The 13,354-nt window shown below is 44.8% G+C and overlaps 1 protein-coding gene across 1 annotated transcript in view; it reads left to right on the forward strand.

The window, feature by feature from the left end:
- LOC129027227 (conserved oligomeric Golgi complex subunit 7-like) overlaps window positions 1-12,633 on the forward strand; it is a 34,294-nt gene extending 21,661 nt beyond the window's left edge. The window contains 2 exon segments of the mRNA XM_054473868.2: window positions 6,490-6,688; window positions 12,211-12,633. Coding sequence (XP_054329843.1) covers window positions 6,490-6,688; window positions 12,211-12,440 — 429 coding nt within the window. The 3' untranslated portion in view covers window positions 12,441-12,633.
- The last annotated feature ends 721 nt before the right edge of the window (window positions 12,634-13,354 follow it).

Consider the following 13,354-nt stretch of genomic DNA (forward strand, 5'->3'; position numbering starts at 1 on the left):
CATACATACGAATGCCTTTCGTCATCTAAGAAAAAGAATTTAGACTTCTCAGACTTCTCTTTGGGCCTCATCCTAGATTTTGGGAGACATGAGTTTCTGCTGATTTATACTGTTGGCCTGTGGCCCATTTTCTTTTCAGGATGTAAGTAAACATAATAGCTGGGCTGTCCCCTCCTGAAGGTCGCTATAGCACACAGGAGCCAGGGCACATGTGTCTCCTTCAGATTTTTCCCCTTAGCATTTTCATATGAGAAATTTCCAATATATAAAAATGTTGAAGGAATTGTACAGTGAATACCCATGTAGCCACCTCCTACGTTGTACAGTGTGCATTTTGCTCTATTTGCTTTATTGCAAATCTGCCCCTCTATCCCTGTCTCTGTCTGTTCATTAATCCATCTTATTTTTTAAAATTATTTTTATTTGTATTCTTTTTTATATAAAAATATTAAATTAAACAGAAATGGGATCTCACTATGTTGCCCAGGCTGGTGCTGAACTCCTGGGCTCAAGTGATCTTCCCGCCTCAGCCTCCCAAAGTGCTAGGATTACAGATGTGAGCCAAAGTGCCCAGTCAATCATCTTATTTTTTTTACTCATTTCAGAACAAGTTACAAGACTGGGTGTGGTGTCTCACACCTGTAATCCCAGCACTTTGGGAGGCCGAGGCAGGAACACCACCTGAGGTCAGGAATTCGAGACCAGCCTGGCTAACATGGTGAAACCCCATCTCTACTAAAAATACAAAATTAGCTAGCCGTGGTGGCAGGCACCTGTAATCCCAGCTACTCGGGAGGCTGAGGCAGGAGAATCGCTTGAACCTGGGAAGTGGAGGTTGCTGTGAGCCAAGATTGTGCCACTGCACTCCAGCCTGGGCAACAGAGCGAGAATCCATCTCAAAAAAAAAAAATGGAGTAAGTTGCAAACTTCATTCACTTCAGACCATACATATTATTAACTAGAGTTCAATGTTTACTTACATTTTTTTAGGTAAAGTTGTGAAATACAATCTTTTTTTTTTTTTTTTTCTGAAACAGGGTCTTGCCCTATATTCCCCGCTGGAGTACGGTGGCATGATCATGGCTCACTGCAGCCTGGACCTCCCTGGGCTCAGGTGATCCTCCGCTCTCAGCCTCCTGAGTACTGGGACTACAGGTGCGCGCCACCACACCCAACTAACTTTTGTATTTTTTGTGGAGACAGGGTTTTGCCATGTTGCCCAAGCTGGTCTTGAACTCCTGGGCTCAAATGATCCTCCCACTGTTGGGCCGCACGCCTCCCAAAGTGCTGGGATTACAGGAGTGAACCACTGCACCCAGCCATAGTGATCTTAAATATGCCATCCCATTCATTTGACAACTACAAATGCCTGGGTAACCTAATCCCCTTTCAGGATCCAGAACATCCATATCACCATCGCCCTGGAAAGTTCCCTCATGCTCCTTCCCGGTTGGTGTGTGCACCAGCACCCTTAAGGCAACCACTGGCCTGATTTTTTCCATCATAAGTTAGTTTAATGTGTTTTAGAATTTCACCTAGATGGAATCAGACAGCATTTCATCTTTTGTAGGCTTCTTTCACTCAGCGTGTTTTTGAGATTTGCTCGTGTTGTGTGTTATCACTAGTTTGTTCCTTTCTGTTGCTGAATACTGTTACATGGTGTGAATATACCTGTTTGTTTACACTTTTTTTTTTGAGACGGAGTTTTGCTGTTGTTGCCCAGGCTGGAGTGCAGTGGCACGATCTCGGCTCACTGCAACCTCCGCCTCCCAGGTTCAGGTGATTGTCTTGCCTCAGCCCCATGAGTAGCTGGGATTACAGGCACACACCACCATGCCCAGCTAATTTTTGTATTTTTAGTAGAGACGGGGTTTCTTCACGCTGGCCAGGCTCGTCTCGAACTCCTGACCTCAGGTGATCCGCCTGCCTCGGCCTCCCAAAGGTGCTGGGTTTACAAGCGTGAGCCACTGCACCTAGCCTGTTGACACTTCTTACTGGTAGACACTTGGTATGTTTCCAGTGTTGGGCAATTATGAATAAAGGTGCTTTGAATATTGTTCTGTAGGTTTTTTTTGTAGACACATCTTCCCATCTCTTGGGTAAATATCTAGGAGTGGAATTGCAGGGTCAAAGCGTAGGTGTATGTTTAGGTTTGTAAGAAACTGCCCAGCCAGGCGTGGTGGCTCACACCTGTAATCTCAGCACTTTGGGAGGCCAAGGCAGGAGGATTGCTTGAGCCCAGAAGTTTGAGACCCACCTGGGCAATATGGCAAAATCTTGTCTCTACAGAAAATACAAAAATTAGCTGGGCGTGGTGGCACATGCCTGTAGTCTCAGCAACTCAGGAGGCTGAGGTGGGAGGATCACCTGAGCCTGGGAAGTTGAGGCTTCAGTGAGCCATGATTGCTCTACTGCACTCCAGTCTGGGCGACAGAGTGAGACCCTGTCTCAAAAAAAAAGAAAGATGGTTGGGCGTGGTGGCTCATGCCTGTAATCCCAGCACTTTGGGAGGCCGAGGTGGGCGGATAACCTGAAGTCAGGAGTTCGAGACCAGCCTGGCCAACATGGTGAAAGCCCATCTCTACCAAAAATACAAAAAATTAGCCAGCCATGGTGGCAGATGCCTGTAATCCCAGCTACTCAGGAGGCTGAGACAGGAGAATCGCTTGAACCTGGGAGGTGGAGGTTGCAGTGAGCCAAGATCGCACCATTGCACTCCAGCCTGGGCGACAGAGTGAGACTCCGTCCCCCCCCCAAAAAAAGGAAAAGAAACAACCACTTTGCTCAAAGTGGTTGTACTTTTCCACTCCTACACAGTGTGTGAGAGTTCTGGTTGTTCCACATCCTTGCCAAAATTAGGTGTTGACATTCTCTTTAATTTTAGCCATGCTGGTGGGTGTGTAGTAGTATCTCATCGTGGTTTTTATTTGCATTTCCCTGATGACTGAGGATGTTGAGGAACTTTTCACGTGCTTATTGGCCATTTGTGTATCTTCCTGTGCGAAATGTCTATTCAGGTCTTTTGTCCATTAAAAAAAAAAAAAAACAGGTTATTTGCCTTTTTATTATTGAGTTGTAGCAGTTTTTTTTGAAAGGGAGTCTTGCTCTGTCGCCCAGGCTGAAGTGCAATGGCATGATCTTGGCTCACTGCAACCTCCGCCTCCTGGGTTCAAGCAATTCTCCTGCCTCAGCCTCCTGAGTAGCTGGGATTACAGGCGTGTGCCACCACGCCCGGCTAATTTTTTTTTTTTGTATTTTTAGTAGATATGGGGTTTCACTATGTTGGTCAGGCTGGAGTACAATGGCACGATCTGGGCTCACTGCAAACTCCGCCTCCCTGGTTCAAGTGATTCTCATGCTGCAGCCTCTGGAGTAGCTGGGACTGCAGGTGCATGCCACCATGCCCGGCTAATTTTTGTATTTTTTAGTAGAGACAGGGTTTCACCATGTTGCGCAGGCTGGTCTCGAACTCCTGGCCTCAAGCGCTCTGCCCACCTCGGCCTCCCAAAGTGCTGGGATTACAGATGTGAGCCACCGTGCTAGGCCTTGAATTTTAAAAATAACATTTAAAAATAATGAATTTGGTGGTGGTCTAGAGGGTGAACTGATGAGCCTATGCTGAAGACGGGTAAGAACCTTTGGTAGAGGATGGTGATGGAAATGTTGAAGTTCAAGAAGAATGAACAGTTGTTAGGACCTGGTAACTGATGAATGGACCACAAGAACAGAGAGTCAGAGAGCGGTTTTCATCCTGGTTGAATGGAGATGTTACTGACAGAAACAGAGAAATTGGAGGAAGCAGGTCTGGGGAGGTCAGTGGCAAAAGAATGAATTCCAATTCTGACTGCTTTTAAATTCCAAGTGAGAGTGACGCATCCTAGTGGTGACATCCAGTAGGTGGTTGGAAGAAACACAAATTGGAGAGTCCTCAGCAGTTTAGCTGTTTTTTGTTTTTTTTTTTTTTCTTTTGAGACAGAGTTTCGCTCTGTTGCCCAGGCTAGAGTGCAGTGGCGCTATCTTAGCTCACTGCAACCTCCTCCTCCTGAGTTCAAGCAATTCTCTGCCTCAGCCTCCCAGGTAGCTGGGATTACAGGTGCCCACCACCATATCTTGGCCTCCCAAACTGCTGTGATTACAGGCGTGAGCCGCCGTGCCTAGCCTGGTTTTTTTTTGTTTGTTTGTTTGCTTTTTTGCAACAGAATTTTGCTCTTTCGCCCAGGCTGGAGTGCAGTGGTGCAATCTCAGCTCACTGCAGCCTCTACTTCCTGGGCTCAGGTGATTCTCCCACCTCAGCCTCCCGAGTAGCTGGGACTACAGGTGCACACCACCACACCTGGCTAATTTTTGAACATTTTTTGTAGAGACAGGATCTTGCTTTGTTGCCCAAACTCCTAGGCTCAAGCGATCCTCCCACCTTAGCCTCCCAAAGTGTTGGGATTAGAGGCATGAGCCACTCTGCACTTGTCCTGAGTTTGTTTATTAACTCTAAAAGTATTTTGTGGATTAAGATTTTCTACACATAAAATAATGTCATCTGTGAACAGAGATAACTCTTGTTTTCAATTTGGATGCCTTTTCTTTCTTTCTTTCTTTTTTTTTTTTTTTTTTTTTTTGTCCAATTGCTCTGGCTAGGACTTCTGGTTCTTTGTTGAATAGAGTGGCAAAAGCAGGCATCCTTATCTTGTTCCTGTTCTTAGGTGAAAAGCTTTCAATCTCTTACATTGGGTATCACGTTAGCTGTGGGTTTTCATATATGGCCTTTATTATGTGGAGGAAGTTTCCTTCTATTCCTAGTTTAGTGTTTTTCTCATGAAGGGTATGGAATTTTGTCAAATATATTTTCTGCATTAATTGAGATGATCATGTATTTTCCCTTCATTCTGTTAATGTGGTGTATTACATTGATTCATTTTAAAAAATTAGAGATTTATAATATTTTTATTTTTTGAGGCTGGTCTCAAATTCCTAACTTCAAGTGATCCTCCTGTTTTGGCCTCCCGGGTGCTGGGATTACAGGGCTGAGCCACCACTGTGCCCGGCCTTGATTCATTTTTGTTTAGTTTAACCATCCTCACATTGCTGGGTGAATCCTACTTGGTCATGGTGTACAATGTTTTTTAATATGCTGCTGAACTCAGCTTACTAGTGTTTTCTTGAAGATGTTTGCATGTGTATTCATAAGGCATGTTGGTTTATAGTTCTTTTCTTTTCTTTGTTTCTTTTTTTTGAGACAGAGTCTTGCTCTGTCACCTAGGCTGGAGTGCAGTGGCAACATCTCAGCTCACTGCAATCTCTACCTACCAGGTTCAAGCAATCCTCCTGCCTCAGCCTCCCAAGTAGCTGGGATTACAGTCATGCACCACCATGCCCAGCTAATTTTTTTGTGTTTTTAGCAGAGACGGGGTTTGACCATGTTGGTCAGGCTGGTCTCGAACTCATGACCTCAAGTAATCCACCTAGCTAGGCCTCCAAAAGTGCTGGGATTACAGGCATGAGCCACCACACCTGGCCCATAGTTCTCTCTCTAGTTAATTTTTGGCGCCCATCAAAAAAATGCCACATGAATGTGTTCGTTAGATTTGAAAATAGCTAGACACTTGGGGCCACTGATAGACATGAACTTGCCAGTTGTTCTAGGCAAGTTGCAAGTTCCAAGTCTTGCCAGTTTACTTTCTGAGCATGTTCACATTTGCCATGAGGAAAACTTTGGGCTTATAGCTCTAAACTAGACCACTTTTCATCTATCAGGGGAGATCCTTTTGAGATGACCCAGGAGACAGCTTCTTTAAAAGTTATACTTCTTTAAAAGGTGATGTGGCTCATACCTGTAATCCTAACACCTTGGGAAGTTGAGGAAGGAGGATGGCTTGAGGCTAGGAGTTTGAGACTAGCCTGGGCAACATAGTGAGACCCCGTCTCTACAAAAAAATAAAATAAAATAAAAAATTAGTCAGGTGTGGTAGTGCTCCTGTAGTATCAGCTACTTGGGAGGCTAAGATGGGAAGATCACTTGAGCCTGGGAGTTAAAGCCTGCAGTGAGCTATGATTATACCACTGCACTTCAGCCTGGGTGGCAGAGTGAGACCCTGTCTCAAAAAAGTTTTTAATTTTAATTTTTATTTTTTTGAGGCAGAGTCTCGCTCTGTCACCCAGGCTAGAGTGCAGTGGCACAGTCTTGGCTCGCTGCAACCTGCACTTCCCGGGTTCAAGTGATTCTCCTGCCTCTGCTTCCCGAATAGGTGGGATTACAGGCATGCGCCATCACACCCCGCTAATTTTTGTATTTCTAGTAGAGACAGGGTCTCGCCATGTTGGCCAAGCTGGTCTTGAACTCCTGGCCTCAAGTGATCCACCTGCCTTGGCCTCCCAAGGTGCTGGGATTACAGGCATAAGCCACCGTGCCTGGCATCTCAAAAAAGTTTTTTTAAAAAAGATAGGCTCCTATTTGGCTCCATGTGCTAAGGCAGGTACACCTGTCTCTCACTGCAGGTTTTCCAGAAGCCCCACGAGGTGGTAATGGTGCTGCTGATTCAGACCCTGGGGGCCCTCATGCCCTCGCTGCCCTCCTGCCTCAGCAACGGCGTGGAGAGGGCAGGGCCCGAGCAGGAGCTCACCAGGCTGCTGGAGTTCTACGATGCCACCGCCCACTTCGCCAAGGGCTTGGAGATGGCACTGCTCCCCCACCTACGTAAACATTCCTTCCTGCCAGTTCTCTAGCTTGTCTTTACTCGCTCTTTCTGAAGCTTCTGGGGCCTGGATTTGTTTGCCTTTTCAGATGACTGATTTTACAGAAATGGAAGGGATCGGTGTTTTCCTTCTCAGCAGATGTGGAGGGCTTTTCCATGAAAAAACGTTGCCATCAAGGAAATAGTTGTTTAAGATCTTTACCTGGCTCCAGTGCTGCCTGGGTGCCTGACATGCTCTGGGGAAGTGATGGACACCTCTGCGGGGCTTGGGATATAAAAGAGGCATCACAGTGAGGCAGGTAGATTACACCAGGAGGCAAGTGTGCTTATCCTTTGAAGTCATCACAAAGCCTCAGACAGTTCAACCTCAAAAGTCAGTTTTAGAGAACAAATAGGGTACAAGGGCTTTTTTTTTTTTTTTTTTTTTTTTTTTTTTTTTTTTTTTTTGAGATGGAGTTTCGCTCTTGTTGCCCAGGTTGGACAATGGTGCGATCTCGGCTCACCGCAACCTCCGCCTCCTAGGTTCAAGCAATTCTCCTGCCTCAGCCTCCCAAGTAGCTGGAATTACAGGCATGCAGCACCATGCCTGCATGCCTAATTTTGTATTTTTAGTAGAGATTGGGTTTCTCCATGTTGAGGCTGGTCTCGAACTCCTGACCTCAGGTGATCTGCCCGCCTTGGCCTCCCAAAGTGCTGGCATTACAGGCATGAACCACTGTGCCCAGCCTACAGGGGCTTTTTGAAGGAGCAACAGCAAGTGTCCCAGGGCAGGGGAGCTGTGTTAGGACTACAGGTGGTTGTAGAGAAAATGGGCTTTCCCCGGTGGTCGACTGAGAGCAGAGCACCCCTTACTCCCATTTGGGTAAACAGTGCCTGGTGTGTGATGCTCTCTAAGCTCTTTGCTGTCTATGTTAAAAGCTTCATAAATTTTTAAAGAACACAGACCCCGTGATGCATGTTGCTGTCAAATCAGGAAATCGCTTCAGGAAGGCCTTGTTCTACTGTTCGGCGGCTGTGTGTCACTGACTTGGTTTATTTAATAGTTATTCTCTCTTTAATTACATTTGTGTATAATTGCCTCGTACGTTCCAGGGAGTGTGTTTATTGTTCGGATTCCTGATGACTCATCGGTGTTTTAGGCATGCTCACAGGTCAGGCCTTAGTTATGGGAAAGGCCCAGTGGATGGGGAAGCTTCCAAGGGACCGTGATGCCTTTGTGGAAGTGGCTAAGGAGAGTTGAGAGAGTTGGGCTAAGGCGAGTTGCCGCAGCACAGTGGGACGAAGGTGGAGCAAGGAATGGCTGCATCCTTCCCCTGGGGATGGATGTAGTGGGGAAGAGAACCACCCTTGAGACAGATCTGGAAGTGCTTTGCTAGTCAGCCATGGGACGAGTCTCACTCTCGCCTAGGCTGGAGTGCAGCGGTGTGATCTTGGCTTACTGTAACCTCCACCTCCTGGGTTCAAACAATTCTCCTGCCTCAGCCTCCTGAGTAGTTGGGACTACAGGTGTGTGCCACCACACCAGGCTAATTTTTGTATTTTTTAGTAGAGATGGGGTTTCGCCATGTTGGCCAGGCTGGTCTCGAACTCGTGACCTCAGGTGATCGACCCGCCTCAGCCTCCTGAAGTGCTGGGATTACAGCAGGTGTGAGCCACTATGCCCGGCTGGGATTTTAGATTTCTTTTTTTTTTTTTTTTTTGAGACAGAGACTTGCTTTGTTGCCCAGGCTGGAGTGCAATGGCGTGATCTTGGCTCACTGCAACCTCTGCCTCTCAGGTTCAAGCAATTCTCCTGCCTCAGCCTTCTGAGTAGTTGGGATTACAGGCCCACACTACCACACCTGGCTAATTTTTTTGTATTTTTAGTAGAGATGAGGTTTCACCATGTTGGCCAGGCTGGTCTCAAACTCTTTACCTCAAGCAATCCGCCCATCTTGGCCTCCCAAAGTGCTGAGATTACAGGCGTGAGCCACCACACCTGACCTAGATTACTAATGATTCTCCCTGAGGTTTTCCAAAAGGGTTTTAGTTTTTCTTTTAACTTAAAAATTCTTTGGAAACACACACAAAAATAAAAATAAAAAGAGAGCAAGAACAATCCATAAACTCATCAGTCAGAGCCACCAACATTATTTGCTTCTGGTAATACAAATATAAATATACATTGTTCACAAATATTAATATAAATGCTTAATATCTACCATATAAACATTATGTAATAAATACATGATATATATTAAATATATTATATACTTTTATATATTTACATGTAATAATATATGTTATATAATATATACAAAATATCTTAAAATATTGGTTGTAGACAGTCTTATATTTTCATTTTTTGCAATGCTCAAAATAATATAATGGGCATTTTCTTATGTCATTAAATGTTTTCCTAAGACATAGTTTTGTTGTCTTTATTTTTTTTTGTTTTTTTGAGACAGGGTCTTGCTCTGTTGCCCAGGTTAGAGTGCAGTGACACTATCACAGCTTACTGTAGCCTTGAACCTTCTGGGCTCAAGTGATTCTGTGAACTCAGTCTCCTGAGTAGTTGAGACCACAGGCACATGCCACCAAGGCTGACTCATTTTTTAAAATTTTTTGTAGAGACAGGGTCTTCCTATTTTGCTCGGGCTGATCTCAAACTCCTAGGCTCAAGTGATTCTCCTGCCTTGGCCTCAAAGTGCTGGGATTACAGGTGTGAGCTACCACACCTGGCCAATTTACTACCATTTTTAATCACTATGATATATAAAACTATAATGAACTGTTTTATACATTCGTTTTTGAGCCTAGCTCTGATTATTCCTTAGGATAAGTTTAAATTTGCAGTTGCTCAGAAATGAAAAATTTGAAGATACTTGTCACATTTTGTTCTTTTTTTTTTTTTTTTTTTTGAGATGGAGTCTCGCTCTGTTGCCCAGGCGGGAGTGCAGTGGCGCGATTTCGGCTCACTGCAGCCTCTCTACCTCCTGGATTCATGCCATTCTCCTTCCTCAGCCTCCTGACACATTTTGTTCTTTAGACCTGTTTTTGTATCTATCAGTAGTGAACGAAGGTGCCTGTGTTCCCATCCACTCACCAGCACTAGATTCTTTTTTTCTCCTGTCATTGCCAGGTTCTTAGACAATTACTGATATATCATTTTAGTTTTTCACTTTGGTTATTAGCAAGTTTGAAAGTTACATGATAAAAAGTATGTTTTCTCTTTTGAATTGCTTATTCTTTAGCCTGTTATTCTGTTTGGGAGTTTAACCTATTTCTGGTTAATTTGTAAGAGCAATTTATTTAAAGTAATATATTATTAAATATATTATAAAAAGCAACAAAATATGTATTATAAGAATTAATGATATAGAAATCTGTGACACAAAATAACTCTCCTATAATCCCACTTTAACCACTGTTACAAATTTGGTGCATATTCCTGAAAGATCCTTATATAGTGAGGAATTTTTACCATTGTTTATCAAATATGTTGTAAATATATTGCCTAACTTTTAATTTTACCTTTAACATTTTTTCTATTATTTTAATAGTTAATACATGTACCTAATACAATTCAAAATATAAAAGATTATGCAATATAAAGTAAATTTTAAAAAATTTAGTTTGACTTTATCATTATAGAAAAGTCTAGGAAAAAACAAGGAAGGAAAAAGAAATCATTCTCAACCCACCATTCAGAAACAGCATTTTGGGCCAGGCATGGGGGCTCACACCTGTAATCTCAGCACTTTGGGAGGCCAAGGTGGGGGAGTCATTTGAGTCCAGGAGTTTAAGATCAGCTCTGGCAACATAGACCCCATCTCTACGAAAACAAAAAAAAAAATTAGCCAGGTATAGTGGCACACACCTGTAGTACTAGCTACTCAGGAGGCTGGGGTGGGGAGATCTCTTGAGCCTGGGAGGCCAAGGCAGTGGTGACCTATGGTTGGACCACTGCACCTTAGTCTGGGGAACTGAGTGAGATCCTGTCTCGAAGAAAAAAGAAAAAGAAAAAAGAAATAACACTTTGGATTCTATACATGTGCAGATTTGATTATTACCACGTTAGACCCACATTACTTTACCTAATCTCTACAAAACCTTGTAAAATTGGTGCCAGAAATCAAGAGCAGCAGACTTTAGCTGAGTGAGTATTGAAGGAGAAGTAGGAGTTAACTAGATGAAGAGGGGAAGGGACGAAGCCGGTCCTTCCAGACAGAGGATCAGCATTTGAACAGAAGGAAGCTTTTAGGAACTGAGAGAAGGCTGGGAGCTAGAGGAAGAGGGAAGGAGGATAAGGCTGTAGAAGTAATAATAAAACGAGCTGAAGGAGGGGACCAGAAGGATGTGAGGATACCAGTAAGTAGGCTATTACATTTACTAATCCCCTGTTGAGACTGTGTCCAAAGCTTTCTGATTCTGAGCCATGTTTCCATGAACATCCTTCTATCTCTGTGTATTTGTTGATTTCTTTGAGATGATTTTCAGGAATTGAATTACTGTGTTGTAGAATATGCACATTTACATTCTGATACAGCGTGTTTTACATTTTTATGTGGTTGAACGTAGGAATTTTTGGAATGCCTGGCCTATGGGGTATCCTTTTGTTTTTTGTTTTTGTTTTGAGACAGAGTCTCGCTCTGTCGCCCAGGCTGGAGTGCAGTGGTATAATCTCGGCTTGCCAGGTTCAAGCAATTCTCTTGCCTCAGTCTCCCAGGTAGCTGGGACCACAGGTGCGTGCTACCATGCCCAGCTAAATTTTTTTTGTATTTTTAGTAGAGACGGGGTTTCACAATATTGGCCAGGGTTGGTCTCAAACTCCTGACCTCAAGTAATCCGCTCACCTCGGCCTCCCAAAGTTCCGGGATTACAAGTGTGAGCCACCGCGCCCGGCCTCTGTGGCAATTCTTGAACCTGACCTTGATGAGGGTTATTTTATTTTATTTTTTTGAGATGGAGTCTCGCTGTTGTTGCCCAGGCTGGAGTGCAATGGTGTGATCTCAGCTCACCACAACTTCCGCCTCCTGGGTTCAAGTGATTCTCCTGCCCCAGCCTCCCGAGTAGCTGGGATTACAGGCATGTGCCACCATGCCCAGCTAATTTTGTATTTTTAGTAGAGACAGTGTTTCGGTTTCTCCATGTTGGTCAAGCTGGTCTCAAACTTCTGACCTCAGTTGATCTGCCCGCCTCGGCCTCCCAAAGTGTTGGGATTACAAGCGTGAGCCACTGCGCCCGGCCAATGAGGGTTATCTTTTGAAGGGATTCTTATCCATGATGGGTCATGGGATTCAGGGGGCTGGTGTCTTTAATAGTGCTTTAGGCAAACAATGTGCAAAGCCCAAATTTATCCAGATATTTGCTGAACTGATTGTAGGAGAAGCTTCCATGAATGATAAAAGCTGCTTAACAAAATGTAGTCCCCTCTGGAGATCAAACGGGGAAAGTTCTAGTAGCGCGCCTCTTGATTGTTGCTTTCCCACAGTTAATTTCAGATTCTTTGTTCATTATGGTTTACATTTCTGATTCCCTAAAGATGAACACAATCGGGTAAAAGTCACGGAGCTGGTGGATGCTGTGTATGATCCATACAAACCCTACCAGCTGAAGTATGGCAACATGGAAGAGAGCAACCTCCTCATCCAGGTAAGCGCCGTGCCTTTGGTAAAGTCGCAGTGCGTCCTGGGGCCACTGAGGAAGCATTCTGTTAGCCAGGCTGTTGGCCACATCTGGGAGAGGGCTGGGGGTTGTGATCTGGGGTGCTGAAATATGGCCTTTAAGCACTTGTGGGCTCTTGTAATCCCAGTGTAAAATGAGACCGTGTATTTGCTACCAATTTTCTATTGATTGATGGATTGAGACAGGGTCTCCATCTGCTGCCCAGGCTGGAGTGTAGTGGTGCGATTACAGCTCACTGCAGCCTTGATCTCCTGGGCTCAAGTGATCCTCCTGCCTCAGCCTCCTGGGGAAAGTTAAAGATGCAGAAGTGATGTCAGCTCTCCATAGCGCAGTTCCTGTCCTGGTCCTTGCCACGCAGCACCTTCTACAGAGAACTAGCTCTGTGGGTGGCGGGGGCCCCCACAGGCCCCACTGCTTCCCCTCCCCGCTGCCCATGCTTCTTCTCTGTGCCTGCTGTTGGAGCTCTGATGGGGGAGTAGATGGCTGCCTTGTGAGCTGGAGGGAGCTGGGGCATCTGCCTGGGTCTTTGCAGAGAGCTGCTTATGGGTGTGGTCTGTCCAGGCATGTTGTTTCAAAGGCGGTGGATGTGAGCTAGCAAGCAAAGCATCCTCACAGTTGTTCAATAACTTTTCTTGTTTTTAAACCATCATGTCTTCATTTCACATTGGAATAAAGCGAGTTTTTGAAACCTGCCAAAAAAAAAAAGAAGAAGAAAGAATGGTTCAGTATTCACTAAGTCAGTGTTTGTGGCAACTTTATAGAACATAGCTAACCACAACAGCAAGAATTGGCCGGGCGTGGTGGCTCATGCCAGTAATCCCAGCACTTTGGGAGGCTGAGACAGGCAGATCACCTGAGGTCAGGAGTGCGAGACCAGCTTGACCAATATGGTGAAACCCTACCTCTACTAAAACTACAAAAATTAACCTGGCATGGTGGTGAGTGCCTGTAGTCCCAGCTACTTGGGAGGCTGAAGCAAGAGAATCACTTGAACCCAGGAG

Source organism: Pongo pygmaeus, chromosome 9, assembly GCF_028885625.2.
Source record: "Pongo pygmaeus isolate AG05252 chromosome 9, NHGRI_mPonPyg2-v2.0_pri, whole genome shotgun sequence".
Classification (NCBI taxonomy): Eukaryota; Metazoa; Chordata; class Mammalia; order Primates; family Hominidae; genus Pongo; species Pongo pygmaeus.